The 27,871-nt window shown below is 60.7% G+C and overlaps 1 protein-coding gene and 1 long non-coding RNA gene across 6 annotated transcripts in view; both read right to left on the bottom strand.

Annotated features, from left to right (window-relative positions):
- Positions 1-7,355: 7,355 nt before the first annotated feature.
- LOC125176556 (uncharacterized) lies at positions 7,356-11,400 on the bottom strand. The gene is made up of 3 exons (XR_007156317.1): positions 9,141-11,400; positions 8,843-8,913; positions 7,356-8,157 (listed from the first exon to the last, which is right to left on the bottom strand). It is a non-coding gene; the product is annotated as an uncharacterized LOC125176556 (long non-coding RNA).
- A 3,338-nt stretch (positions 11,401-14,738) lies between these two features.
- The window catches only part of OSBPL5 (oxysterol binding protein like 5), an 81,084-nt gene continuing 67,951 nt past the window's right edge, over positions 14,739-27,871 (bottom strand). For all 5 annotated transcript variants that reach the window (XM_047878199.1, XM_047878200.1, XM_047878198.1 and 2 more), the window contains exons 10-22: positions 27,260-27,444; positions 26,541-26,622; positions 23,746-23,844; positions 23,307-23,403; positions 22,045-22,143; positions 20,365-20,462; positions 19,853-19,942; positions 19,629-19,765; positions 18,999-19,184; positions 18,628-18,754; positions 17,414-17,552; positions 16,750-16,852; positions 14,739-15,722 (exon numbers count right to left, since the gene is read on the bottom strand). In XM_047878199.1, coding sequence (XP_047734155.1) covers positions 15,584-15,722; positions 16,750-16,852; positions 17,414-17,552; positions 18,628-18,754; positions 18,999-19,184; positions 19,629-19,765; positions 19,853-19,942; positions 20,365-20,462; positions 22,045-22,143; positions 23,307-23,403; positions 23,746-23,844; positions 26,541-26,622; positions 27,260-27,444 — 1,581 coding nt within the window. In that variant the 3' untranslated portion in view covers positions 14,739-15,583. The remainder of the gene's footprint in view (positions 15,723-16,749; positions 16,853-17,413; positions 17,553-18,627; positions 18,755-18,998; positions 19,185-19,628; positions 19,766-19,852; positions 19,943-20,364; positions 20,463-22,044; positions 22,144-23,306; positions 23,404-23,745; positions 23,845-26,540; positions 26,623-27,259; positions 27,445-27,871) is intronic.

Here is a 27,871-nt window from a genome sequence, read left to right as displayed (position 1 = left end):
AAGGACACCTCTGGGGGCGCCTGGGTGGCTCGGTCAGTGAAGCGTCCAACTTCGGCTCAGGTCACGGTCTTGCGGTTCGTGAGTTCCGGCCCCGCGTCGGGCTCCATGCTGACAGCTCAGAGCCTGGAGCTGCTTCCGATTCTCCTTCTCTCTCTGCCCCTCCCTGCTTGCTGTCTCTCTCTCTCTTTCAAAAATAAATGAAACAAAGACACCTCTGGAGGCAGCTCCCATGGCACAGGGGGCAGCCAGGTAAGAAGGGATGAGTCCCGAAGGAGCATTTTGCTTGAGTCCCGAAGTCGAACACATCTTCCTAACTGCCCGCCAAGGGCCATTCCGAGCTCCCCGACACTGCTGGCCACGGCCCTGAGTGATGCCACGTGAGCCTTGGACGTAACCAGCGCTTCACGTTACCGTCCGACACGGACATCGTGTAGTTGCTGGGGAATCAGGAGGCGAAGCAGGCGGACAGAGAAAGGGGCTCGGGAGGAAGACGAAGTCTTGGCTCCGGTATGGCTGGGGCTGAGGGTCAACCCCCTGCTGCTTCCACGTCACAGTCTCGTCCCCCCGGGCAGGAGGTAGTATTTCCACCCTGGTCGGTCTCGGATGGTGCTGCTTTCCCAAGGATCACGAGGGTCCTGGTAGGGCCGGCCCCAGCAACGCTGCTTCTCATTCCGCTCGCGATGCCGAAAACTCGAGAGCGGGACCTTGAGGAAATATTTGCACACCGTGCTCACCGCAGCGTTATTCACGAAGTAGTAACGAAAGTAATCGGAGAGTCCGTCGAGGGATGTATGGATGACCTGGAGCCCATCCACGCCGTGGTGTGTGACTCAACCTTAACAAGGAAGGGAACTCTGACAGCTGCTACCATGTGGCTGAAGTTCGAGGGCATGATGCTGAGTGAGGCAGCCGGTCACCACAGGGACAGATATTGTATGATTCCGGCTCTGTGAGGGCCCAGAGGAAGCCAGTCCATAAAGACAGAAAGTAGGACGTGGGGCGCCAGGGGCTGCGACAGGACGGGGGGCAGTGTTTCATGGGACAGAGTTTCAGGTTGGGAAGGCGGAAAGTTCCGGAAGGGGGGCGGGGATGGGCATACAACGATAGGCACATACCTAACACTGCAGCATTGTGCATTTCGTGCTGGTCAAGATGGGAGATTTTGTTACGTGCATTTTGGCACAAGACAAGTCACTAAAAAAAAGAAAACCCAAACAGACGGGCGGCAGTATAGGACCCAGCCCTACCTGTTCCCCACGCAGACCGACCGAGCAGGAGGACCAAAAGGCAGACTTTCACCCGAGCACCAGCTTCAGGAAGTGGGATGCGGCTCGACCAGCTACAGTCTTGATGCACCTGCTCAAGGCTCACCCAGGGCTCACTCAGACTGAGAACAGAGACTTCCGCGAGATTCAGTCCTTCCACGTGCGTTAGCATTTTTCTGTCATAATAAATCAGGTTTCTTCCTCGAATACATATTCGGTTCTGAGCCGAAGCCTCAGGTCACAGGAGACTCATACAGAGACATCACTAAGCCACACTTTGGGGTCTGAGCTCCCCGCTTCTGGGTCTGCCACGTGGGTCTCTGTCTCCTCTCCCCTCCTTTAAAGGACCATCAAATGTGCTACTCCCTGTTTAAAAGGCCAAATAGCAACCAGAATGAGTGGGCAAGAGGAAACAAAAGAAAAAAGGCCATCCAAACGGTACATGAAGAAGTGAAGTCTATTCACAGGACATCCTCTTAACCGCAGAAAATCCTGGAGATTCCCCTAAATGAGAAACAACCCTCTAGAGGTAATAAACAAATTCGGGACTGAAGCCTGATTGCATTGACTGTCCTGTCTCACACCATAGTGATTTGTGGCGCTCGGTATAGTGGGACCATCACGCCCAGGAGTGAAGCCGCTAGTGTGGCCTGCTTTTGGGGGTGCTCCTCCATGAGGCAGGGATGGGGGGGACCTAGGTGAACCGGGTGGGGACTTCCCAGGATGCCCAGGCAGGTGGCAGGGGCGGGGGGGGGCCCTCTCCCAGAAGGGCCCACAGGCACTTGAATAAATCAGACCCAACTTGAAGGCATGAAAAGGATTGCTCACCCTGAGGAAATCCCTCCCGGCTCCTGGCTCCTCAGAACCCTAAGAGGAGTCAGAGTCAGTCAGGCTGGAAAGTTCCAGAGACCCCTGGGGAAAGTGGGCTTGCTTCCTCCGAAAGAAGGCTAATGTCCAGGTAAGCTCCAGCAAAGTGGGAGGAGGAGAACAGCACACCTTTCCCCGGCTTTTTTTTTTTTTTTTTAAGTTTATTTATTGTTGAGAAGAGAGAGTGTGAGGGAGGGGCAGAGAGAGAGACAGGGAGAGAGAGAATCTCGAGCAGGCTCCGCGCTGTCAGCACGGAGCAGCTCACTCCAACCACGAACCCTGAGATGGTGACCTGAGCCAAAATCAAGAGTCGGAGGCTTAACCGACTGAGCCACCCAGGCGCCCCTCCCCACCTTTTATTATTTTATTTCACGTTATTTTAATTCCAGTATGGTTACCGGACAATAATTACATTAGTTTCAGTCGTACAGTATAGTGATGGTCCTCAAAGAATTAAGCACGATCTTCGGCTCAAGCTGCCAGGGACCTGCTTGTCAGAGTGGGCAGACGGCGGCAGGGGGAGGGGGCGACCTTGGCGTTTCCCACTTGGAGTCAGATTTGGTTGATGCAGGCAGGCAGGGTCCGAGGACCCAGAGGGAGTCCTACAGGACCACAAGAGGGGCCCTGCCACCTCACGGCATAGCAATCAAACACGAGCCAGCAGGAGGTATTTATTGAATTTATTGAAGGTATAGGGGGAGTGCAGGTAGACGGGGTCCAGGAGGTTCAGGAAGGAAGGGAGGGAGTCTCTTCTTGGCTTGGGGCCTGGGGTTTTACTGAGAGTTAGGGTCCGGTGTGCCAGTCCTCCCAGGAGCCGGTCAGAATGGACACGAGGGTCCAGGCATCCTTCATAAACCAGTTCCTTGGAGCCTGGGGTCTGGGCATCACGATGCCTGACGCTGGTGGTCTGGATGTGCATATGATGCCTTCACGTCTCGCCCACAGCTTCTCTGATGTTGTCTCTCGTTCTGATGGATTCTAAAGAAACTGTGAATTCCGTGTCCCTTATGGGGGCGGGGAGGGACACACACGATTTGCACTAGGAAGCATGCGTAAAGTGGGGGTCAGGTCTTGGCAAGAATAGAAACAGGACAAGGAGCAAAACGCAGATTTTTATGGAGTCCTTCAGGCTTCCTATCTCATGGTGGCTCTGAACCCCCGTTCAGGGTACGTGTAACTAGATAACCACAGTTTCCGCTTTGCAGACCACAGAATGAGTGTGAGTTGACGATGGTGTTTTCTGCACAGGTTAAATTAAGGTTTGAACTAAAGCGTCAGGCTTAAAAAATTTTTCCCTTATCTCTTGAAAAAAAAAAACCACCTCTCACGATGAAAGTCTTAGGGGTGATGGCTCAGTCGGTTAAGCGTCCGACTCTAGGTTTCAGCTCATGTCGTGATGTCACGGTTTGTGAGTTTGAGCCCCGCATCGGGCTCCAAGCTGGCGGTGTGGAGCCTGCTTAGGATTCTTTCTCTCTCTCCCTCTCTCTGCCCCTCCCCAGCTCGCTCTCTCTCTCTCAAAGTAAATAAACGTAAAAAAAAAGTCTTTAGGGGCGCCTGGGTGGCTCAGTCGGTTGAGCCTCCGACTTCAACTCATGATCTCACAGTTCGTGGGTTCGAGCCCCGCGTTGGGCTCTGTGCTGACAGCCCGGAGCCTGGAGCCTGCTTCGGATTCTGTGTCTCCCTCTCTCTCTGCCCCTCCCCTGCTCGTGCTCTGTCTCTGTCTCTCTTTCTCAAAATAAATAAAAACATTAAATTAAAAAAATACTTAAAAGTTCCATCCAGTCCAGGCTCAGAATTTCAATCCACACCCTATGCAGTGATTCTCCCAGAGCCCATCTGGGATCCTGCAGTGGGAGTGGGGGGCATTGCTTGGCTCTCTCCTGCCTTCCGGTTCTTCCAGGGTCAGGCAGGGAGGGAGGGAGGGTGCAGGGGGAGGAGGGTCCCCCATCCTGGGAGCCGCTCCCTCTCAGCTGGCACTGGCTACGAGTGTGGACGTGGGGTCTGCAGAAACCCCTCTCGGGGCCCTCGGCCTGGGTCTTCCTGTGGCTGGACCGCTCCCCTGGGCCGGGTCCCCCCAAGACGCCTTGAGGCCAGCCACTCTCTAGACTAGCGATGTCGTGCCGTGTAACGCACGCCTGCAAACCTCACCTCTTAAAGCGCACACATTTACCGTCCGTGGTGTCTGCGGGTCAGCAGTTCATCTGCCCGTGACCTTGCTGGCTCTTCTGCCCAGGCTCCCACAGACAGAAAGCAGGGCGTTGGTCGGGGCTGGCATCCGGTCAGAGGCCGGCCTGGGGGTGGGCCCGTCTCCAAACTCACCGGCCTGCGTCGGGGAGGGATGCACGCCTTCACTTATTACCATTCCTAATGTTTTTAGGTCTTATTGAGGTTGGCGGAAAGCATTCAACCACACGAAACGTGTAGGGAAAAGCGGTCATATTCGAACACAGCCACAAGGATCGAAGGCAGTGAGCAGAGAGAGCCCCAGCGCACCCCGAAGGGGGGACGTGCGGTCAGTGCGGGCGGTCCCGCTGGGCCTGGGGAGCCGCATTCTCATTCGGCGGCACCGCGGGCAGACGTCCTCATTCTTCAGAGCCAAGGAGCTGCGGCTTCCGGCCAGGCCCAGCGTCTCAGACTCAGAAACTCCGGATCATCAGCCGGGCAGCGCTGCGGACCGCCCTGAAGGTCTCTCGACCTTTCCCGCGCAGCTGATGATGGCCTCAGCGCGCACGCGAAACAGCTTGGAGCCCGTGGGCGCGCTGCGGATCTTGCGCAGCGTCGAGGAGGGCGGCGGATTGTTTGAACGCGTAGCGGGAGCTTCCGTGTTAACGTTTTCTAAAGCCGTCACCGCCTCTGTCACGCTCCTCCCTGGTCATGGTGCCGACTCCCCTGCACCCACGAAAAGTCCTGCTGGGGCGCACCGGCTAATTCAGGGCGGGCAGGTCGAGCAGGTCCTCGGTGTTTTCTCCCAATTTCGCTTTTATTGGAAGGTCTCTGGAGAAACCAGCCTTCAAAACGTCCTGTCTCAAAATGACTTGAGAACAAGTGGCCTTTTTTTTGCCAGTGTTGGTGGGGGCAGCGGTGAAGGCCAAGGCGACGTGTGGGGGAGCCTCGCCAAGGCGCGGGGGGAGCAGCTGGCCAGATGGCCGCCAAAGACCAGGCAGCCGGGATGCTGGACGGCAGGTGCCCGAGGAGCCGGGAGGGTGGGATTCAGACAGAGGAGGCTGCACGCCCCTCAGCTGCCCCCAGCTGGTGACCTAGCGACCGGGTTGTGGGACACAGAATTCACACGCCCGCGGGCCTGCGGTTTCCCCAAAAGTTCTGGCATCGAGGGAGGTGGCTGTCCTGCCCACCCCCCTTTTTTTGAACATGCTTTATTTTTTTCACAAATTAAGTCAGAACAACACAGAACCCAGAGACCGGATGTGTAGCAACTCAGACACCTTGTCTGCTGACCCCCAGGAAGCTAGATTCGTGCCCTTGTACCCACAACCTGTGAACGTGACCTTAGTTGGAAAGAGGTCTGTGCAGATATAATTAAGGATCTTCAGATGAGATCGTCTTGGATTTAGAGTGGTCCCCAAATCCACTGACAGGCGTCTTTGCAAGAGTGACACAGAGAAACTGAACGCACGTAGAACAGGTGGAGACAGAGGCGGAGGCTAGAAGGGGTGAAGCCACACGTCCAGGGATGCCCGGAGCCCCCAGAAGCTGGCGGAGGCCGGAGGGATTTCCCTCCAGAAACTCCAGAATGGAGAGAACAAATCTCTGCAGTTTCATTCAGCCTATTTCTGGTCATTTATTCTGGAAGCCCCAGGAAATGAATACACCAGCCGTCCCGGCTTGTCCTGGGTAGAGTGGTTTCTGGGACATGGGTCTTCCTCTGTGTGACTTATTCACTTACTACGATGCCCTCAGAATCTGGCCACACGGTCGTCAATGGCTGGCCATTCTTCCTTTTACAGCGGAATAATGTCCGTTGGAAGCACGCCACGATTTCTTGACCCATTTGTGGACGGACTCTTAGGCTGTTCCCACGTCCTGCCTATTAGGAACGATCCTGCCGAGAACACGGGGATGCACAGATCTCTTAGCATGATTTTGTTTCCTTTGGACATGTGTCCAGGAATGAATTACTGGACCAAAGGGAATAACTGGTTCCTCTTTTTTAACTTTTTGAGGAACAGCCATACAGTCTTCTGTGGTGGCCACGGCGATCGACACCCCCAAAACGCATCTAGCGTATTTGGTGAACGTGTCAGTTTGCTGAGGGTCCCAGAACAAAGCTCCTCAGGTTGGGTCCACCACACAACAGACACTGATGCTTCTAGTCCTGGAGGCTGGATGCCGGCAGGGCTGGCCCCTCCTGGGGCTGGGGAGGACAATCTGTGCGAGGCCTGTCCCCCTGCTGCTGGTGGCCTTAGGCGGCCCTTGGTGTGCAGACGGCCGTCTCCTCCCTGTGTCTTCACATGGGCGTCCCTGTAAGTGTGTCTGTCTCTGTGCCCAAGTTTCCCCCTTTTTGAGGAGGACATCGGTCATGTTGCATTAGGGACCACCCTAGCGATCTCACCTTAACTCGGTCCTCTGCAAAGACCATTCTGTTCCCAAATAAAGTCACAATCATAGGTACTGGGGGGGGGGGGGGGGGGCGGGGATCAGGATGAGCTCAGGCCGAAAGGAGCCAGCGGGAGGGACGACTGTCACTCCTGGTCCGAGTACACAAGAGCAGTGGGGGTCCCAGACTCTGCCTCGCTGCCCACCTGGATGCCTGCGTCACCACCTGGGGCAGAGGAATCCCGGAACCCACCAGTGAGCCGAGCGTGTTCCCAGGGTACGGCCTCATCTGATCTGACAAACTTGGTTAAGTGACTTAAACTTCCGCAGCCTGGTTTGGCCATCGGTGAAGCAGGCATGATAGCACCTGGCCCCAGGGACTGAGTAGGGGTCAGGGGTCAGAGGCCCTGCTCCGCATGAGGGCACTGTAATGCCTGCTGAGGCGTGCCCACCAGGCTCCTGGGCCAGCCGCCCTTCTCACCTACTTTATCAAAGGGGCGCCTGGGAGGCTCAGTCAGTTGGACGTCCGACTTCAGCTCAGGTCACGATCTCACAGTCTGTGAGTTCGAGCCCCACATCGGGCTCTGTGCTGACAGCTCGGAGCCTGGAGCCTGCTTCCGATTCTGTGTCTCCCTCTCTCTCTCTCTGCCCCTCCCCTGCTCATGCTCTGTCTCTCTTGCTCTCAAAAATAAATAAAACATCAAAAAAAAAAAAAAGACAACAGGTAACCTCTCTTCTTACAGAAACGAACGTATCATAGAATAGAGGCAACATTCGTGTGCTAAAATAAAAATGAAGCTCTATTTTTAAAAAGTTTTTTAAATGTTTATTTATTATTTTGAGAGAGAGAGAGAGACAGAATCCCAAGCAGGCTCTGTGCTGTCAGCACAGAGCCGGATGCAGGGCTCGATCCCACGAACCAAGAGATCATGACCTGAGCTGAAATCAAGACTGAGCCACCGACGCTCAGCTGACTGAGCCACCCAGGCACCACTTTAATTCTAGACGGGGCTAACTCTGTCACTCTACTGTCCTGAGTGGAAGCAGGCAATACTGGCTCTCCAGAGCCTTCTGGCCAGTTGGCTGTCGAAGTTACACAGACCAAGCATCACGGAAGAGAATTTGTACAACGTCTAAAATGACAAGAGATTATCGAAATCTGAAAAAAATGAAGAAAACAGTAGGAAACCCTAATGAAAAGCAGACAATTCAAAAGCAGCTCACATGGGAAAATGTGTGTGTGTGTGGATGTGTGTGTGTGTATTTATGCAAAGGTTTCTGTATCTAAAACACCAAAAAAACCCGTATAACTTCTGTTAGTCACACACATGCACAATGGTGCCCCTGGTCCGTAACTCATGTTAACGGTATATAGACCCTTTTATTATCTTTTGGCTATTTAGAAGTTTTGAATTTTAGGGATTCTTCCTGTCCTCAGGGTGAAACCCCAGGAGCCAGGCTTCAAGAACCTCTAAAAAAAAAAAGAAAGGAGTTTTGAATTTTAATGTAGTTGAAATTATATGTCTCATTTAAGAAATCTTTCCTTACCCAAGTTTATAGATATGTTTTCCAATATATTTTTTGAAACTTTAAGGTTTTGATATTCATTATTTACAGTTTTTTAAATTAATTTTTTTTAATGTTCATTTATCTTTGAGAGAGACAGAGTACGAGAGGGGGAGGGGCAGTGAGAGGGAGACACAGAACCCGAAGCAGGCTCCAGGCTCCGAGCCGTCAGCCCAGAGCCCGATGCGGGGCTCAAACCCACGAACCTTGAGATCATGACCTGAGCCACAGTCGGACGCTTACCCGATTGAGCCACCCAGGCGCCCCTAAATTGTTCGCTTTAAAATGGTTAATTTTATATTATGTGAATTTCATCTTAGTAAAAAGTATACGTATTTTAAAAAGAGGTAAGAGGCACCTGGGTGGCTCGGTAGGTTGAGGGTCTGGGTCTTAATTTCGACTCAGGTGATGACCTCACGGTTCAGGGGATCGAGCCCTGCATCGGGCTCAGGGAGGAGCCTGCTTGGGATTCTCTCTTTCCCTCTGCTCCCCCCCAACTCGCTCTTGCAAACTCTCTCTCTCTCTTAAAACAAATAAATAAACTTAAAAAAACACAAAATAAGATAACTGAAAAAGAAACCCTCTCTTACCGGCACCAGCCAAGCTGCATCATGTCTGCTGTCATGTTGCGTCTCTGGGGACCATGTTCCCTTTGGGACACCTAGAAGGGGGAGAGATGTCCTCACTGTCCCTCCCCCATGTCCGCCCTGGCCTGGCACCCGGTCCCCATCATCACCAACAGAGGGTGCCCAGAGAGTCCTGGTGCATAGCCGGGGCGTGCCCTCAGCCCACATTTGGGGAGTACCGGGGACAGGGAGAACCACAGGGCCGTCACCCCGAACCAACATCTCAGACATCATGACGCCATATTTTCAGAGGAACGTGTACCCATTCGGTGCGTGTTCACGGCCTTGTTTGTGCTGTGGGCACACAGACTCGGGACAAGCGTGTGTCCTGCTTCTGACAACGGCTCGGGACTTCGGGGGCTCCTTCCTAATGGCTGCGAGTTCCGGACAGTCGTTGGTTGTCGCACACGTTCACAATCTGGACGTCACAGGCAGGCTTGCTGGACGGAGGATTGTGTCACTACCTGGGCCGCCCGCACCACGCCGACCGTCCGCAGCCGTGGATCTTTCTAAGGGAGTCACTGCCGTCGCCAGGTGCCCGACCTGCTTCTGGGAACACAGGAGGTTTATTCCAGAAAGCAATAAAAAAAAAAAAAAAAAAAAAAAAAGAAAGAAAAAGAAACCAATTCCAAAGCAGGAAACTCTGGAGGAATCTCCAGGTGAGATGAGTTTTACGGCACCGAGAGCCCTGTCCAGCCTGTCACTTGGCTGTCTTGTGACTGAACCTGGCCTTGGAGAAGTCGCATGTAAGTCCTGCCCCCACCCCAGGCCCTGGAGGGCCCGCACCACAGCGCCCCCCGCCACGAGGTGCCCGGCAGGCATGTCGTCAGCCACTCGATGTCCGAGGACAGAGGTGTGATGGCCCAGAGTCCGAGTGGGGGCACCTTCCCACCTAGAACGCCCTACACAGCCGGCCAGTAGCCGCGAGGACAGAACAAAGGAGTAGACTGAGAAGCGGGCGGGGGGGGGGGGGGGGGGGACCAGGACCCAGGAAGGCGGGGAAGGGAGGTCTTGCCCCAACAGCTGGGAACAGACTTTGAGAGCGTCGCGTCCAGTTGGGGGCCAAGAGAACACGAGTGATGGATGACGGACAGAGAGGGTGGCGGTGGCTCAGAAACAGGCAGGAGGAGGCCAAGTGGGCGTTAAAACAGGGAAACGGGTCAGAAACCTGAGAAGAAAAAGAACTGTTGGAAATAGAATTGGGCCAAAGAAGAAAGCCCCAGGGGGCGGGGGTGGGGCGCAGCTCCGTGGGCCTGGGGGGAGGAGTCACCTGGCCGGAGTCTGCGTGATCCCTGGGCTGGCGCTGGGCTGTCCCCACCCCGTCCCCGGTCACGCGTCCTGCTGGTTCTCGGCGACTGAGAAACATCCCCACTCAGGCCCAGACCCAGAGCCACCTCTGACCTCCGCCCAAGGCACCTGTGCAGAGTGTCACTTACGTGGCACGCCGGCTGCGGAATCCCGAGGGCCCCGGGTGGCTCTGGCCGCGGCCTGTCTGGCGCTGGTGGAAGGGTCCTGTGCCACCATTTCCTGGTCTGCAGTTCAGGGAAGACCGAATCGGTCCGAGGGGCACGCCCTGTCCTTGTGCGCACACAGGGGCTCCCACACGGTCACGTACGGGACTCAGCCAGACACAGCGCATGCGCCGATGGCCCCGAGAGCTGCCGAACGCCGTAGATGATAATGCTGGGTGTCTCAGTACATTGGGGGGGACCCCCCAGGCGCATGCCCGCAGCCGGCTGCTGGCTCAGGTCTGCGCAGATAAAATTCTGAAGCACGGGTGCCCCCACAGGCTTCTATTAAAGGCCGTTCCGACGTGTACGCACAGCACTAGGCAAGGGAGCACTATTTCGTGAGTCCACTGTCCCTTCTCTACCCAAATGCCGGATCGGGGGGCCCTTGTCTCTTCTCTAAATTTTCAGAGCAAAGCAGCAGACATCCGTGTGGCTAAGGATTCAGGGTTCGGTTCGTTGGCTTCTTTAGGGCACGTTCCCGCCTGGCCAGGGGGCTGCAGATTTCCGAGCAAGGGAGGGGCCTGTGGCCGAAGACTCCCCCTCAGAGCTAGTAGAACACGGAAGCAGGAATCCCGGCCGTTGGGAAGCACCGCACGTGTCCCTGTGTCACGCTTCACACTCGCCTGTGTCACGGACGTGCTCGCCTGTGCAAGAGGTCAGGCACCGCGCTCAGATCCCGCCCCAGGGTGCAGCCGGGGACCCGGGCTGTGCCGGCCACTCATCCAGTCCCCGGGGGCTTGCCTGGGCAATGTGTAAATAGAAATACCTACGTCCCGGAGTTTTGGAACTAAATACTCTCTGGGTTGTCACGGTTTCTGGGAAACCACGAATGTCGAGCTGTGTTGCCCGCCTCCGTGGGTTCCAGCCGCCGACCCTGCATTTGCACCTGAACAGCTGCGCCGTGGGGGACGACAGGGACCCCCACGGGACCCCGCCCCTTCGGCCTGTCAGGTGCCGAGGCCCACGGAGGAGCATCGTGTCCAGGGTCCGTGGAAGAACTCGGACAACAGCCCAGCTCTGGGTGCCCCCTGCCAGGTCTCACCGCCCAAATTCCCCCCTCCCCCCAACGCTGGACACCGGAGCAGGTGATGGCTGCGTGAAGCTTTGGGGCCCAGCGTCGCCCCCACGTGAGCACGACCTAGGTTCCCTCTGAAGTCACCTGAGATCGGACACACGTTCTGTTCCTGATCGGATAACCACTCGTCTCGGCCAGTGTGGGTTTCCCTTGCTATGTTTGCTAAGGGCGGGACGGTTCTTCCTTCGAGACGTTTTTCCCCGGGGCCTTTCCCACCTTATCAGCCCTCCGCCAGCCTCTGTGTTGCAATGTCAGAGGAGTTTAGTTTACCTATTTATTCTGCTGCACAGCCGGAAAAAATGAGTTTGGGGGACATCACCGCCCAGCTGAGCCCACACACCAGCAGGCACTCGCCCCTCGGGCCCCCAAGCCCGGCCCATGGGAACTGGCTGCACTGCGGCGTGACCCCCAAGTCCTGGGTACCCACTCTTGGCACTGTGTGCTCTTTTCGACGGCCTTGAAGGTCATTTCCAGGAGCCGGAGGTCACGTAGCCTCTGACAGCCACGTGACAACAGAGACCTGGGGCCGAACGGTCCTGAGGTCTGGTTGTAAAACGTCAGACACAGAACTTTGAAAGGGTCCAGACGGCTGTGTGTGTGCTCGGCGGGTCTGGAAGGGGCGAAGCCAGCGCGTCTTGGCTCGCAGCTCTCTCTGGGGTCACCCGTACTGAGTTTTCACGCCCAGCGGTGACACACGTTTCCTTTTCAAAACAGACGGGTTTAAAATTTGAAAGTGATTCCGACTCGTGAACAATATTGAAGTCATTGTCTAGATGCCGGGCCCCCGGGTGGTACACGAGCGGGCAGCTTTGGGGGGGCACACTGACTCTCCAAGCCCGTGTTCAAAACCTGACGGTCCGCAGACAAAGACAAGTGCCATGCGATTTCACTCACGCGTGGAATTTAAGAAACGAAACGGATGAACATGTGGGAAGCGGGGGAGGGGGGAGACTCTCAAAGAGAACAGAGTGAGGGTGTCGAGGGAGGTGGGTGGGGGATGGGCACTAACGGGGACACTTGTCTGGATGAGCACCCGGTGTTGCATGCAAGCGATGAGTCACCGACTTCCACCCCCCAAACCAACATTGCCCTGTATTCGAACTAACCAGCGATAAAAACAAAAACCTGATGGTCCGGTGCGGTGGGGTCAACGTTACTGCCCCTCTTTACTGACGGGGAGAGGAGGCTGTCAGCAGGGGGCACAGCAAGGGACATCACTCTGCTAGTGAGATGCCTTGATGGGACTATGAGTGGTCTGAGGCTCCCCTCCAGTGACAGGGACAGGGGACAGGGAGTCCCTCCTGGGCAGACACACTGCCCCCAGCCGAGTGTCAGGGCCGTGACCTCAGCTCAGGTGGCCACCACAGTCCCCCTGTGTCCCGCATCGGTCCCGCCCTCTCCGCTCAGCACACGGCGTGGAGTTGGGGAGGGGGCTGTTGGGGTGGATGCCCGGGAACCAGGGCGGTGGTGGTTCTTTTGTGGGAATCGGACCCTTTCTCCGGGGGGGGTGAACAGAACGTGGCCCTTGCACTCCCCACCCCCCTCCTCGGTCCCCTAACCCTCCTACAACCGTCCGGGACAAGAGCCCCGCACTCCAGGAGGGAACTGGCAGCTGCCTGCTCCTTCTGGGGGTGGGGTGCGAGGGGGATGGTCTCCCAGTCCTGCGGGGACCTGGTCGCTTCTGTCAGGAGACCTTGCTCCTAGAAACTGCTGGCAGTTCATCCAAGGAGATGAGAGCGGTCAGTAAGGTGGCTGTCACTGTGTCACAGGGGGAGCCGCGTCTCCTCCTGCCCTGGGGTTCCTTGGGGGCAGGGCTGGAAGCGAGGATCATCGCTCCCTCCCGGTCGAGTCGGGCACAGATGGCCGAGAGCCAAGCCAGGTATGTTTTCAAGGAGGCCAGGAAGGGGGGTCTGGGGTGTGGGGAGGGATGGGAGCTGCCGCTCCGGACCCACATCTTTCTAGAAGATCACCGCCAGCGTCTCTGTGCCCGAGAGCCAGCCCCGTGGACCCAGACATCACGTCCACGTCTCTACTATTTCAAGGTGCTGCAATGTGCCCTCGTCACCACCCATTTGGATGTCGGGCCAGCTGTCTCTGTGGGATGAGTCCGCTGTCTTCTTTCCCTGTTGATCTAGAATAATTCTTGGCCCACCAAGGACGCAGAAATCATTCTAGAGGCGGTTCTGAGGCTGGGGGGGCGGGGGAGGGGCGGGGGGGCAGGCTGTGCTTGGGTGGGTCGGGCCCGCTGTCTCCAGAGCAACGTGGCATGGCATCTGCGACCACCTTGAGGGCACCCACTCTCCAACGGGGGTGGCCTCCACCTGGGCAATCCGACCCCAGAGCCAGGCAGCGACAGGCAGGCATCCTCAGCCCCGCCCGAGCCCCGCCCAGTCCTGGGGACCGAGGGGGAGAGGCTTGGAGGGGCGAGGTGCCTCCCTCACTTACCTGCCTTTTTCCCTTCATCTCGCTTCCCCTCCATGTACTCCTAGGGGTGGGCCAGGTGCCCCTTGGCCGGGGCACGTGGGGTCCGTGGCTGGCTGTACCCAGACTCTCCTTCAGGGGCCTCCTGGGCTGTCCCAGCAAAGGCAGGGCCCACTCACTCCGGCCCTCATGGCTGGGAGTACCCGGGGTGGTGGCCACGGAGGAGTCAAAGCAAGGGCTGGGCTGGGGACAGCAGGGAGGGGGAGAGGGTGGTTATTGGTGGGGGGGGGGGGGAAGAGATCAGGCAAAACGGGCTTCAGGGTCACCCACGGTCTCGGTGGCTCCCTAGAGGGGGCAGGGCCACCTATGTCCTCAGCTGGCTTGTCGGACGGCGGACGGGACCCCCGTCCTTGCTCCGCAGGGTGGGCCTGCTTCCCACGGTTCCCTGCAAACCGCACCCCGTCCTCTCCTGGCCCCTCCTCTCCATCCTCATGGCCTCGGGCCCTCCCTGGGCACCTCCAGCCCCAGGCAGCCCCTGTGGGCACCAAGTCTCCTCTTGGGAAGGCTCCCCCATCTTTCCAGAAGTTCCCCAAGAAGACAGCACGGAATGTGGGTCTGTTTACTTCAAGATAAGGGGCGTAGACTCGCCCCCAAACCTGGGCGGGAGGTGCGGGGACAAGAGCCTGCAGACCAAACCCGGAAAACGAGACCATCGGTGCCACCGGCACGGCCACAGCGTAGTTTAAGGCTCCGTGTGTACCTCTACGCACAGGTGCTCCCACACACGCGCACACGCACACGCCCGCGGCGGCACCTGACAGAGGAACGGAGGCGGGATGCCAGACGCTGCCTGCAGCCTGCCTAAAATACCGCGTTTATTAAAAAAGTGTAAAACAGGGAGACCGTGCAGCAGTCTGAGCAGAGTGGCGAACTTGGGCTTCCCCGACCCGGGGGACGCGGGGCCAGCGGAGCCGCCTGTGCACCACAGCCCACACGTGCACGCCTGTGCACACCTGTGGTCAGGTGTCCCCCCCTTGGCTCGCCCAGGCTGTGGGAGGTGGCCGGGGGGGGGGGGGGTTCCACTGGCGGGTGTGGTGGGGTCCCGTCCAAACAGCAAACAGAATGAAATCCAAACGCTGTCTCCAGAGTGGCTCCGGCCTGCCCGGGAGTCCCCTGGAGGCCCCTCTGTGCGCCTCGGGCAGCGCGGGTCGGGGCTCAGGAAGGAAGGGACTGTGCAGCAGGACGAGGGAGGCTCCGGGACCCCTGGTGGTTCCAGGTGGCTCCACACAAACTTCCCGTTCACCCCTCCTGGGGAGTGACCGTGCAGAGCCTGGGCGGGCGCCCTGTCCCCCGCCTCCGTCACTCTCGCGGGGCGAGTGGGCGCCGGAGAACGAGCAGGCCAGGTGAGCGGGCCGGGGGGGGGGGGGGACACGAAAGCTGCATTTGGCGGTAGCGTTAAGGCCGGCCCTGGGTGGAGGGCCCCACGGGAAAGGTCAGCACCTCCCCTGGGGGAGCCCGGATGGCCCCCCAGGTCCTTCCTGCGGTCCTCCTGCCCCCACGGGCCCGTCCGACTACAGTGGCCGTGCTTGTGGGTCTGTCTGCCTCCCCCGGGCTGGCTTAAAGTGCTAGGTGCCTGGGAGGGAGGGCTGGGGCCGGCCCAGTTCTGCGGGCGATGCCCACGTTGTCCCCAAGGGGCTCCTATTTGAGGACGTAGTTAATGAGCAGCTGACACGCCATGAACACGCAGAGCAGGAACCAGGAGCGCGGGCTCTGTAGGAGGCCTGGGGCCGGCACCTGCCTGGCCCTCGCCGTGGAGCTCAGCATGGCCGAGAGGTGCCTGCAAACGGGGTGGAGGCTGAGCCAGGGCCCAGACAGGGGGGCCTCCCCTCCCCTCAGCGGACGGCTGGTCAACACAGGGGTCCCAGGGCAGGGCGGAGGCGGCGGACACACATTCCAGGGAGGGAGGGGGTCACGGCTGGGGCAGGGGGGGCTCTTGTACCCCCTTTCCCATCCCGCCGTCGGCCTGAGCCGTCTCCCCCTCCCCCAAAGCCATACGTTGGAGCCTGACGCCCAGCACCTCAGAGGTGACTCTTTTTGGAGACGGATTTTTTCAAAAGGTAATTAAGGTAACACGGGGTCACCGGGGTGGGCCCTGATCCCGTGTGACCGGGGTCCTTGCAAGAAGAGGGGATCGGGACCCAGACACACACGGAGGGACCACCCCGTGAGGACACAGGGGGAGGCCGGCAGGCCACACACAGGAGAGGGGCCTCGGGGGGACCCGGCCCCGCCCACACCTGGACCTCGGGATCCGGCCTCCAGGACGGCAGGGGGGACAGTGCATCCTGTGGTGCGAGCCCCGTCTATGCACGGCGTCACGGCCGCCCCAGGACAGTGACCCCCACCCTGGCCTCGGAATATCATCGTGTGCCTGGAAACTTCTAGCTATTCTCTGGCTACATGCCTCATAGCCAGCCTCCTGTGTGGGGCCAGGCGGCTGCTCCCACGGCTTCCTTTCTGCTTCCAGGCCGGCGCCATGCTCCCCTCCCCCCCCCCACCCCCCAACCAAGGGCAGTGCCTTCTGACTCACACTGACTCAACGCCCAGGCTCCTCCAAGCCTACACCCTATGTCAGGCATCCTGCAATTCATGTTTTTAGCACAGAGCTAGGGGCCCCCCGAGCATCGCCAGCTCATCCTGTTCAGAGGGACCCCCTGCAGCCCCCACACCGCCCAGGGCGCCTTCGTCCTGTCCTCATGACACCAGACCCCCGGCCAATCTTCAGGGTTCTGGCACCGGAGCGACATAGCGACATTCCAGAGCCCCTGGCGCTCTCCAGGCGGGGACCCTGGGAGCAAGCCTACCTGTGCAGCTCCTGCTGGGCCTCCCGGATGGACAGCACGGCCTCGTGCAGCGCCTGCAGCCGCCGAGCCTCCTTCCCACACCGAGGGCACGGGCTCTCGCTGCCTGGGGTGGCCGGCCACACGTCACGGGACCCAGGGCACAGGGGATGGAGGGGGAATCTAAGGTGAGCTGCGTGTCCTGGGAGCCAGCAAGGGGGTCCCAGGGCCATGCCGCACCTCTCGGGTGAGGCTAACCCCTCGAGGATTAGAAGCACGGGCAGCGAGGGTCTCCCCACCAGGGTCCCCCCCCCGCCCCCCACCCCTGGCCAAGCTCAGCTGGCCTCCGACAAGCCCTGGGACACAGAAACGGCTGAGGCACAGCCCATCCTCCACAGAGGCAGGGACAAAGTCGGAGAGACACAGGGGCAGAACCGGAGGGTCACATGCGGACAGACACTGCCCCGCCCCGCCCCCCACGCTGCCCCTGCCAGCCACGGGAGGCTCCACCCTCCCCCCTCCCCCCGCCCAGAGTACAGGGTTGGGGACCGCTGCCCTCCACGCCCCTCGTCCGCCCCCGGGCTCAGGGAGGCGTGTGAGGGCCCCTGGGAGGAGGGTCGAGGCGGACCCTGTACCTGCTGGGGCAGCCGCTTCTCTGACCCCTCCCACCCAGCTCAGGAGGGCTCACCGGGGATGAAGTCACCGTCCTCCTCCTCTTCGTCGGAGAGCTCTGGGCAGGACTCGGGCGTGGAGCTGCTCTCCGTGACCTGGCTATGGCCGGACGGCTGGTCGCTGGCCTTGCGGAGCCGCCGGTGTGGGCCGGGCCCCTAGAAAGAGGCAGAGCCACTGCCGCTGGGGGCCCGCCTGTGCCCACCACACCCCCCGCCGGCCTCGTGCTCCGGCTGAGCCCCAGGGGCCCTGCCGGGGATGTGCCGGCCCGCGGACACGGCGGCACGGTTATGCCGGGACGGCTCTAGAAGGAGCGGCCGTGGCCGCTGGTCCCGTCTCACTGCGTGAGCTGACAGCTAGGGATCCCCCGGCACCGGGGAGACGCGTCCAGAGGGACCTCCAGGATTGGCTGACCCCCAATGCTTCCCCAGAGTACAGGGGCGGCCGAGGCGTGGCCGGCCGGAGGGGCTGCGGAGAGGGTGGGGGGGGGGCCCGGGGGGCATCCAGGTGGAGGCGGCTGGGGCTGCCCGTCCGAGTCAGGTCTGAGGGGCGACGGCAGGGGTGCCATGTGGACGGCGAGAGACGTGGCCCCTGCTTGCTGGGGAGACTGGGGCCACCCTGCCTGTCCTGCCCGTGTGGCTGCCGGCCTCCAGCGGCGAGCACGCTGGCCCAGCAGATGCCGTTCTGTTCTCACAGACTCTGTGACGCGTGGGGTGGGTGGCACCCGTGGAGGACACCGCAGGCTTCCCTCACGGGCTGCGCCCTGGGGTTTCTCTCAGGAGACCTCTTGCTCGCCTCCTGGAGCCCCCCGCCTTCTCTCCCTGCTCTCCCTCGGCAGGCCACCCCTTCTCCCACCTGACCGGGCCCCCAGGCTGCCCTGAGCCTCAGTTTCCTCATCGGCTGTCAGCCTCACAGAGGGCACCTCCGGGGAGCAGCGGGCCAGGAGCCAGCAGCCCCCGGCACCGCGCCCTGCACATCTGGCTGCCCCGTGAACCCAGCCTCCTGCAAACCCAGGCGTCTCGGGTGCCGTGCTGGGCGGGGCAGGGCAGGGGATGGGGGGCCCAGAGGAGGCCCTGCTGGGAGGGGGCGAGTGTAGGTGGGGGGGGGGGGATACCGGAGGGGGAGGGGCGGGCAGGTAAGAATGAGGGTGGGGGGCGGCCGCCACACCCACCGCCTGATGGTCCCCTCCCGCCGCTGAGGTCGACCCCGGGCGGGGACCCTGGGGGAGCTGACCTGGTGCCTGGGCCCCGGGCTGCCCAGGAAGGCGGTCCGGTGGGCCGTGGTCCCCCGCTGCACGGTGTGCAAGACCCCGTCTTGCTCAAACTGGCCGATGTCCTTCAGGGGATCCCAGGGGCTGCGGCTGGAGGGTCCGGAGGGTCTCCGTTGGCAGAGGCAGTGGCCCCTGGGGCTAGGGGACCCGTCCCGGCCCAGCCTCAGCCCCCCAGCTCAGCCCCCAGAGGGGGACTACTGCCTAGGCCTGTGTGCAGGGCCCGCGGGAGGGCGGCCGCGGAGCCCCGGGAGGACCCTCCCGCCCCCATCCCTGACCCTCCAGGGCAGCCGGGGCCCCGTGTGGAGCAGTGGCCCCGGGGCCCCCCGGCACTCACTCCTCGTGCAGGTAGCGCCACTCCTGGGTGGCGGGGTCCAGGCGGAACAGCTGCGGTTTCCAGGGCGTGAGGTTCTGCTGGCGCTCGCGAGCCCGCTGCCGCTGTGCCTCCTCCAGCGAGAACTTCTCCCGTGTGGCCTTGTGCTGGTCGCCCTCGCCGATGGCCCTGGTGACGTGCTGCCAGAGCCTGCGAGCAGGGCACTCGCTCTGAGCCGGGGGCCCTGGGCTGTCCCGCCCGCTTGGCACCGGAGGGGAGGCTTAGAGCAACTTCCACTTGGTTGCCTCCGGCGACAGGCAACTCACTCTCTCCCCTAGGGTGCTGTTTACTACGCACGATGAGATGGTTCTTTCCCACACTGAGCTCACACCTCTCGCCCGCAGGGTCCTCCCAGTGGAGCTGCTGGTGACCTGCGGGCAGTGACGGGTCCCCAAGCCCTCCGTCCCTCCCCCCGGCAGCTGCCCCAGCGGGACACGTCATCTGTCACGAGAAGTCGGCTCTGGTCCACCCTCCCTGCCAGTGACATCCTGGGACAAGCTCAAAGCACCGTAGCCCTGCCGACCGGGAGGACAGCAGCCTGCCCAGCCACCGCGGGCTGGGGTCCCGGGTCCTGCGGCCGCCGGCAGGCCTCACCTCTCCGACTCCAGCTCGGTCTGCTCCTCGAATAGCACCGTGTGCCGCTTCAGCCTCTGCCCCCGGACCTCCCCACTCGGGTTCCAGAAGAGCTCGGTGCTTCCTCGGCCCTCCTCCTTGATAAACACTTCTCTGTCCTGCCCCAGACGGCCCGGGCAAGGTCAGAGGTGCTGGCCCCATGGCTGTGCCCGTGCTCCGGGGGCCTGCCTGCGCCAGCCTCTTACCCAGTGTCCGGTGAGATGGGCCAGAACCTCCTCTCCGGACGTGATCTTCCCCGAGATCTGGTTGATGCTGGTGCTGCCCCCGAAGAAAGGCTGCGGGGACACCCCGCGACAGTGCTGCTGAGGGGTCGGTGGCCTCCCCTGGACCCTTGTGCCCCTCTGCGGGCTGGGGGAGGAGGAGGCCCGTTCCTCATGAGGGTGCAGGCTCCCCGCCCCCGGGACGTGGGAGGCTAGGATGGGACCCAAAGCTGGGGGCGGCCACGCTCACCCCAAGCCTCAGCTTCAGCTCGAGGGTGCCCCCAGGGCGTGCGCCCCGTGGAGGGGAAGGGGTCTGGGCCTGTGCCGGCCCCACCGTGCGGCCTGCGGGAACCCCCTCCTCTCTCCTGGCCCTGGCTGTGCCACAGAGATGCCAAGGGCAGCTCCCTGCTCCCGTGGGCATCTGCTCCAGAAACCCCGGGACACCAGAGGGCTCCTCCCTGCCCTGAGGAGGCTGGGGGTGTGGCGGCCAGTGCTACCTTAAGCTTGAATTCCAGCTCAGCCCGCAAGTTGTTCTTCTCACACTCGATGGTCACTCTGCCTCCCAGCTCCATGGTCATGGTGCCATACAGGATTCCTGAAACGCAGTCCCTGCTCGGTCCTGCCTCGTCGTCCCGACCCAGCCACGCTGACCCCGAGGAGGCCGGTGCCGGACCCCAGGACGGGGAGAAGGGGCAGGGTGGGGGAGAGGACAGGGGCCCCTGGGGGCAGAGTCTCCGGGATGGAGAGGAGTCGGTCAGGGGGAGCGTTAGCCCGACCACACCTGGCTCCTCGGTGACCCTCTGCCCCCAGGGAACGGAGTCTCTGCCCCCAGGGCTTGTGCTCCCAAGAGTTGCTCTGTCCAGGGAATGTCCTGCCCTTTGCTGGGTGCCTTCCTCCAGGACCCCCCCTTTCCAGGCTCCCAGGGCCCCCACGAGACGCACATCGCCGTCTATCATTTGCTCTGCAGTTTGGGCCCCGACGTGAGCTCCTACATCCTCGCCGCTCATGGCTGTGTCTGGGATTGGCCCGGCATATTTACTTAAAGTAACACACATATTTCTTAATTAACCTAGGAATGGATGAATCTTCCGTTTCTGGCCATACAGAAGACTTACTCTAACTAAAGACAAGAGCTGTGTTGTGTCGGTTGTAAAACACCTGGGCGTGTGGGATAACGTGGAAGAAAAAAAAAAAAGAGACGAGCCACTTGGAACAGAAAAGGGCTGGGAAACCCCCAAATCCCATGGGCACACCTGAGTGCTGCCCAGGACGGCCCTGCACCAAGTGGGGCGGGGTGCTGCAGAGCCGGGCGGGGGGGGGGGGGTGGTCCCCTCTCTGCTGGTGGGGACAAGGTCCCGAGACAGCAGCCTCCTCTGACTACACCTGTGGTTTAGACTTTGGAACCAGATAAACACTGCATTTCCACAAGCACTTAAAATATGACATTTGCCAAAGGAAAATGAAACTAAAACCAAGTGGGAATTTTCCTGGTGGTGTGATCCTGCAGGGGAATCAGTCCCCAGGACTTTACAGACCCCAGGGAGACAGGCCAAGATAAGAACAATCACCACAGTGAAAACACAGAGCACTTCTGGCCGTCACGCTATCGGGCTGGGTGGTCAGTGTCATTCTGACCGGTGTGCATGGTGTGGGAGAGGAAAGGTGACCGCGGTGGTGTCACTTAGAAAGGGGCTTTGTGGCAAGAGGGAGGAAGACGTTGCAGGTGCCCGGTCCCCAGGGCTAAATAAAAGTCTGACGTCTGGGATCTGGATTGGAAACACGTAAACTCGTGATGTATTTTCATCTTAAAAAAAAAAACAAGATTAGCTACTGTTTAGTTACTGGAAAGTCCTAGAGACAATGACGAAGCACTCCTAAGAGGCAGGTCTGGCTTGCAGCTGTGATACCGAAACACCGTTTCCTACTGGCAGGAAGCTTGGCTTCCTGCAGAAATGCCTGCCTCGTGGTCTATGGCAGGAAGCATCACGCTCCCGTGGGGCCAACCAGGAAGGAAGCGGGGTGTTAGGGCCCGAAGACGTCTTCCAAGAGGAGTCCCACACCCAGGTAGGAAGTCACTGAAGAGTTGAGCGCACCCTCAACCGACCAGTAAGGACCAGGGCGTCTGCACCGAGGGAGCCGGCCTGGGCGCTGCTCCCCTGGGCAAAGGGAGCCCTCACCTTTGCAGTGGGCGTAGGGCATGGTGAGGGTGTAATCCTCCGCACGGTTCAGGAACGTGAGCGTGGCCTTGCCGTCCAGCAGAGCCGACAGGGAGTTCCCTGCGGAGATGTGGCCGGGGGAACCGGTGAGTGGAGACGGACCCTCAGGACCCCGGGGGCCCACCCCCTAAGTCACAGGCTCTGAGCTCCCTTCCAGCAGGTGGAAAGAGGCCCCTGTCCCTCCAGCTGTGTGACTGTGGGGCAGCCGGGCCTCTCACTAACCCTGTGGGTCACTGAACTTCTCTGTGACTCAGATTCTGGAAAAGGCCCACCCCGGATGCCACACGTTAACGTTGATTTCAGTTACCGAAGGGGGGATTTTCAGGGTGTAGGCTGCAAACGTTTGCAAACTAGCCCAACCCCCTGTTCGGGTTTTTTTTTTTTTAATGTTTATTTATTTATTTTGAGAGAAAGAGACAGAGAGAGAGAGAGAGAGAGAGAGAGAGGGAGAGAGAGGGAGAGCCAGCACAGAGCCCAACGTGGGGCTCGAGCTCACGAACCGTGACATCATTAAAAATTTTTTTTTTTTTCAACGTTTATTTTTTGGGGACAGAGAGAGACAGAGCATGAACGGGGGAGGGGCAGAGAGAGAGGGAGACACAGAATCAGAAACAGGCTCCAGGCTCCGAGCCATCAGCCCAGAGCCTGACGCGGGGCTTGAACTCACGGACCGCGAGATCGTGACCTGGCTGAAGTCGGACGCTTAACCGACTGCGCCACCCAGGCGCCCCACGAACCGTGACATCATGACCCGAGCCCAAGTCAAGAGTCACATGCTTCACTGACCGAGCCACCCAGGCGTCCCTACTCTGTTCGGATTTTGGGGAGACAGAAGCCACCAGCCACGTGGGGCCACAGAGCAAGTGCAGGGCAACTGAGGAGCTGCTCTTAAAACTTCATTTTGATCAATTTAAAGAGCCACACGTGCCTAGGGGTGCCGCACCAGACAGCCCAGCTCTAGACGGCACCTGTTGGCACAGGTCCTTGCCCGTGACCCTCACAGCGTCCCCGCAGGACGTGCCCTCCCTGCGGCTGAGGGGCGGCCGGGCTCTGCACGGACCCTGCCTCTCTCCGGGTCCCGAGCTCTTCACCACCCACGTGGTCCCTGACCCGGAGACGTGGGGAGGGAGACAAAGCCGGCCACCCCGTGCGGTCTTGGGAACCTCCGCATCCAGGGGGCCCCGTCATCCCCCGGCTGGGACAGCCCAGGGGAGCCCCCTCACCGTAAAACCGGGACTTGGCTGTGATGTTGCCGCTGATGCAGAAGCCGTCCTTCCTGTTACTGACGTGGAAGGCGGACACGGGCGGGTGGTGGGACACCTGCGGGCAGAGGACAGAGGACAGTCCTCCCGGGGAGGGCAGAGCCCGGCTTCCTGACGAGAAGCCCCCGTCCGCTGCCCCACCGCATCCCTCCTGGCCATTCCCGGCCCTCAGTCCCGCTGCCCAGGGAAGCGGAGGAGACCCCACGTCGGTGCAGAGCGCCCGGGGGGTCAGGGTGGGCCGTCCCCTCCCGAGGAAGCACCTTGTGCTGTCCCGGGGCCTGTCCCCGACTGCAGCTCCCGGGAGGATCCCGACGGCGGCCGGGGGGCCGCCAAGAATGTGCGCTGGGGTCGGAGTGCCCACCACGGGCCGGCGTGCCGCCTGGGAGCGGCCGGGCCTTACCTGCTCTGCGATATAGAAGGTGTGGCTGCTGGTGTGGGGGTGGAACCAGCGGCAGCGGAAGGTCTCCCCCAGGACGGGGTTGTACGGCTTCTTGATCCCCTGCGGGCAATGACCGGGAGGCGCACGTGAGGAACTGGGCCCAAGCGGGACGGGGTGTGGACGCAGGGACAACCTGGGGGGCTGCCCACTGCCCACCCCCATCCCTACAAGGGACGGCCTGCTTGGCCACCAGCACCTGGGGGCAGCGCCCCACTTCCGCTTTGGGGAGAACACGCTTTGCCCATGGTTTACGTTCTGGGGGGGCAGCCTATGAGGTGTCCTGTCCGGTCCCCGGCTCCGAGGGGGACCGGAGACCCTGAGCAGGTCACGCTTTCCCTGGACTTTGGGTGAAATCGGCACACAGCCTGTTCGAAGCCCCCAGTGGCTTCTGCTGACCCTTTCAGTAGGACCCCAAGCCCCCAGCCCTGCGCCCCACTCCCCAACCCCGCTCACCACCTTTCTGCTCCCGCAAACGGCCCAGGTTCGTCCCCGCTGCAGCAGGGAACAAGTTCCCGCTCAGGACAGCCCTCCTTCCGGGTCTCGGACCCCCTCATCGGATCGGCAGCAGCTGGCCACCCCTTCACACCATCCAGCAGACCTCTGTGCGCACACACGTGTGTGTGCCTGTATGTATGTGAGTGTGTGTGTGCACATGTGTGAGAGTGCCTGTACGTGTGTGCCTGTGAGTGTGTGCATGTGTGCATGTGTGCCTTATGTCTGTCCATGTGTGTGTGCACATGTGTGCCTTACGTGTGTGCCTGTGAGTATGTGTGTGTGCGCGTGTGGGTGACTACGTGTGTGTACATGTATGTGTGTGCACACGCACATGTGCGTGCCTTACATGTGGCCATGTGTGTGTACATGTGTGTGCGTATAGGAATGTGTGCGTGCATGCACATGTGTACGTGTGTGCCTGCGAGTGTGTGCATGTGTGCCTTATGTCTGTCCATGTGTGTGTGCACATGTGTGCCTTACGTGTGTGCCTGTGAGTATGTGTGTGTGCGTGCACACGTGTGCGTGTGGGTGACTGTACGTGTGTGTACATGTATGTGTGTGCACACGCACATGTGCGTGCCTTACATGTGGCCATGTGTGTGTACATGTGTGTGCGTATAGGAATGTGTGCGTGCATGCACATGTGTACGTGTGTGCCTGCGAGTGTGTGCATGTGTGCCTTATGTCTGTCCATGTGTGTGTGCACATGTGTGCCTTACGTGTGTGCCTGTGAGTATGTGTGTGTGCGTGCACACGTGTGCGTGTGGGTGACTGTACGTGTGTGTACATGTATGTGTGTGCACACGCACATGTGCGTGCCTTACATGTGGCCATGTGTGTGTCCATGTGTGTGCGTATAGAAATGTGTGCACGCGCGCACATGTGTGCGTGTGTGCCTGTACTTGTGCGTGTGTGTGTGCACGTCAGTGTGTGCCTGTATGTGTGTGTGTGCACGTGTATGTGCCTGTGTGCACACGCGTGCCTATACGTGTGTGCGTGTGTGCATGTGTGCTTGTACTTGTGCATGTGACTATGTGTGTGTGCACGTGCGTGCGTGTCAGTGTGTGCCTGTATGTGTGTACGTGTACGTGTGCATGTGAACATGTGCACGCACGTGTCTGTGTGTACATAGGAATGTGTGCACGCACGCACGTGTGTGCATGTGTGCCTGTACTTTGTGTGTGTGCACGTGTGTGCGTGTCAGTGTGTGCCTGTATGTGTGAATGTGTGCACGTGCGTGCCTATACGTGTGTGCGTGTGTGCCTGTATTTGTGTGCATGTGCGTGTGTGTGCACATGTGTGCATGTGGGTGCCTGTATGTGTGTGTACATGTACGTGTGCATGTGAGCATGTGCACGTGTGCGTGTGTGCACGCACGTGTCTGTGTGTGCATAGGAATGTGTGCGCGCACGCACATGTGTGTGCCTGTACTTGTGCGTGTGTGTGCACGTGTGTGTATGTCAGTGTGTGCCTGTATGCATGTGAGTGTGTACACATGTGCATGCATGTGTGCACACGCGTGCCTATACGTGTGTGCGTGTGCCTGTATGTGTGTGCATGTGCGTGTGTGTGTGCATGCATGCACTTCCCCCCGGAGACCGGAGGGCAATTTATTGCCCTCGGAGGCAATCGCTCCACGAGCGATAAAATGCCCTCGGAGGACGCCTGCCCCGCCTGTCTGAGCCCCGTCCGCAGCCTCCTGTCCGCTCCTCTCTGCCGAGCTGCCCGGATCCCGCCCGGAGCCGCCCCTGCGGCGCCCCGTCCTGCCCTGGCCAGCCTCCCAGACGGACGCTCCTTCTCTGCCCCAGCAGCGCCCCACCCAGGGCCGCCACGTGGGCGCGCACCCCGCCCTGCCGAGGGCCCCGAGGCAGTTAAGAGACCTTGGATCTGCTGTGTGACTCTGGGGCCGTCCCTCCCCTCCCCCGAGCCCCAGTTTCCCCTTGGGCGCAGTGGAGGAGCAGAACCAGAACCACACGGTCACGCCCGTGTCCCACGGAATCCCCCGAAGGGCCCAAGCGGGACCCTCCAGGTCTGAGAGACGCAGCGGCCACACACAGCGGTGCTGGGAAAGGGGCTGTCGCCCCTGCACCTCAAGGAACCCCTGGGACCTGCTTTTCGTGATCATCTTGGGAGTCATGGAAACCTTTCTGAGAACCCAAATCGGGCTCTGATGAGCACAGGGCTGCTGGGGTTGCAGTGAGAGCAGGGGGCCCGCAGCCCCACACCTCCACTGGGCCCGCCCTCCCCGCCGGGGCCCTGACCTTGGGTTTCTTGTAGAAGCCTGACAGGTACCACCGCAGTACAAGCTTGATGCGGCTGTAGGCGTCCTCCTCCAGGGCGGCCCTGTGCCAGGACGGAGAGGCCCCTCAGTCCAGGCCGGGATCCCCCAGGCCACCCTCTTGCCCTGTCCACCTTCCATCCACTTGGCTGGACACGGGCCACCGGGCCCCTCCCGTCCTGCCCAGCCCCGAAGCAGGGGAGCTGCCCGCCCTCCAACAGGGAATCCCAGGGAATCCGGTTCTCCACCTAACCAGAAAGTGCCGGGGTGAGCACAATGCTGGGGCAGACAGGGTGCTGCTGGCTGGAGGGCTGGCAGGGCGCCTCTGCTTCCAGGAAGCCCTCCCGGGTACGCCCGCCCTCACCCAGCTCCCGAGCCTCCCTCTTTCCAGCCTCCACAGCCTGCAGGGTTCGGCTTGAGGGCACCAACGCCCAGAGCTCGGGACACACAGAAGGTGCTCGGGGCTGGCCCCACGCTCACCTTTGATGGCTCCGGCCCTGACCTGACGGGCAGCCTGCCCGCCCTCCTCCCTCTCGACCTGCTCCTCCTGGGGCCGGTCTTGGACACGGGGCCCGCTACGAGGCTGAGCTCAGCCCCAGACCCCGGGGCCCCTCCAGAAACATCCATGAAGGGGCCGGGGGCTGAGGGAGGCTGGGGTCTCCGGGTGCGCACGGGTGGGAGGGGCGCCCCCTGCTCGCTCACCTGGACAGCAGGTCGGCGTGAAAGTAATAGTCTGAGAGCTTGTCCAGGAAGGAGCGAGGCTCTAACACGAAGGTGGGCAGCACCACGCGGGACAGGTCCATGCCCGGCCGCAGCTGCCTCAGCAGAAGCCACATCAGACTTTTGTTCTCCTCGGACACAGTCTCCACCTGGGAGGCCTGGCCCAGCTGCCAACGGTGGAGGGGGGAGGAGGCTGCGGTCAGGCCCCCAGTCCGTGCCTCCCGGGGGGAGCGGGGACGGGGGCAGGACAGGGGCGGCCGGCTCTGGCCGGGGGACGTGCGCGTCCTCGGTCTGGCCCCTGGCAGCCCAGCCGGCCTGTCTCACCCGGTCTGCCCCCTGCTCTCTCCGGCGACCCCAACCCAGAGGGGCACGTGCTGGCCCAGGCTGGCTGCTGTCTGCCTCCACTCCTTGCCAGCCTGGCCGACCTGGGCCCTCCCCTCGGTCTGGGCGACCCCCGACTTGTGCGCGGGGTAGAGCCCGCCCACCCTGGCTGCTGAAACCCAGTGGTGCCAGGAGGCGCGGTGGGTACGGGGAGACCCCACCCCAGCCCATTCAATCTTCCCAGTGGCCTGGAGACATGGGTGCGGGGGGTGC

Source organism: Prionailurus viverrinus, chromosome D1, assembly GCF_022837055.1.
Source record: "Prionailurus viverrinus isolate Anna chromosome D1, UM_Priviv_1.0, whole genome shotgun sequence".
Lineage (NCBI taxonomy): Eukaryota > Metazoa > Chordata > Mammalia > Carnivora > Felidae > Prionailurus > Prionailurus viverrinus.
This window is presented reverse-complemented; position numbering and strand designations above follow the sequence as displayed.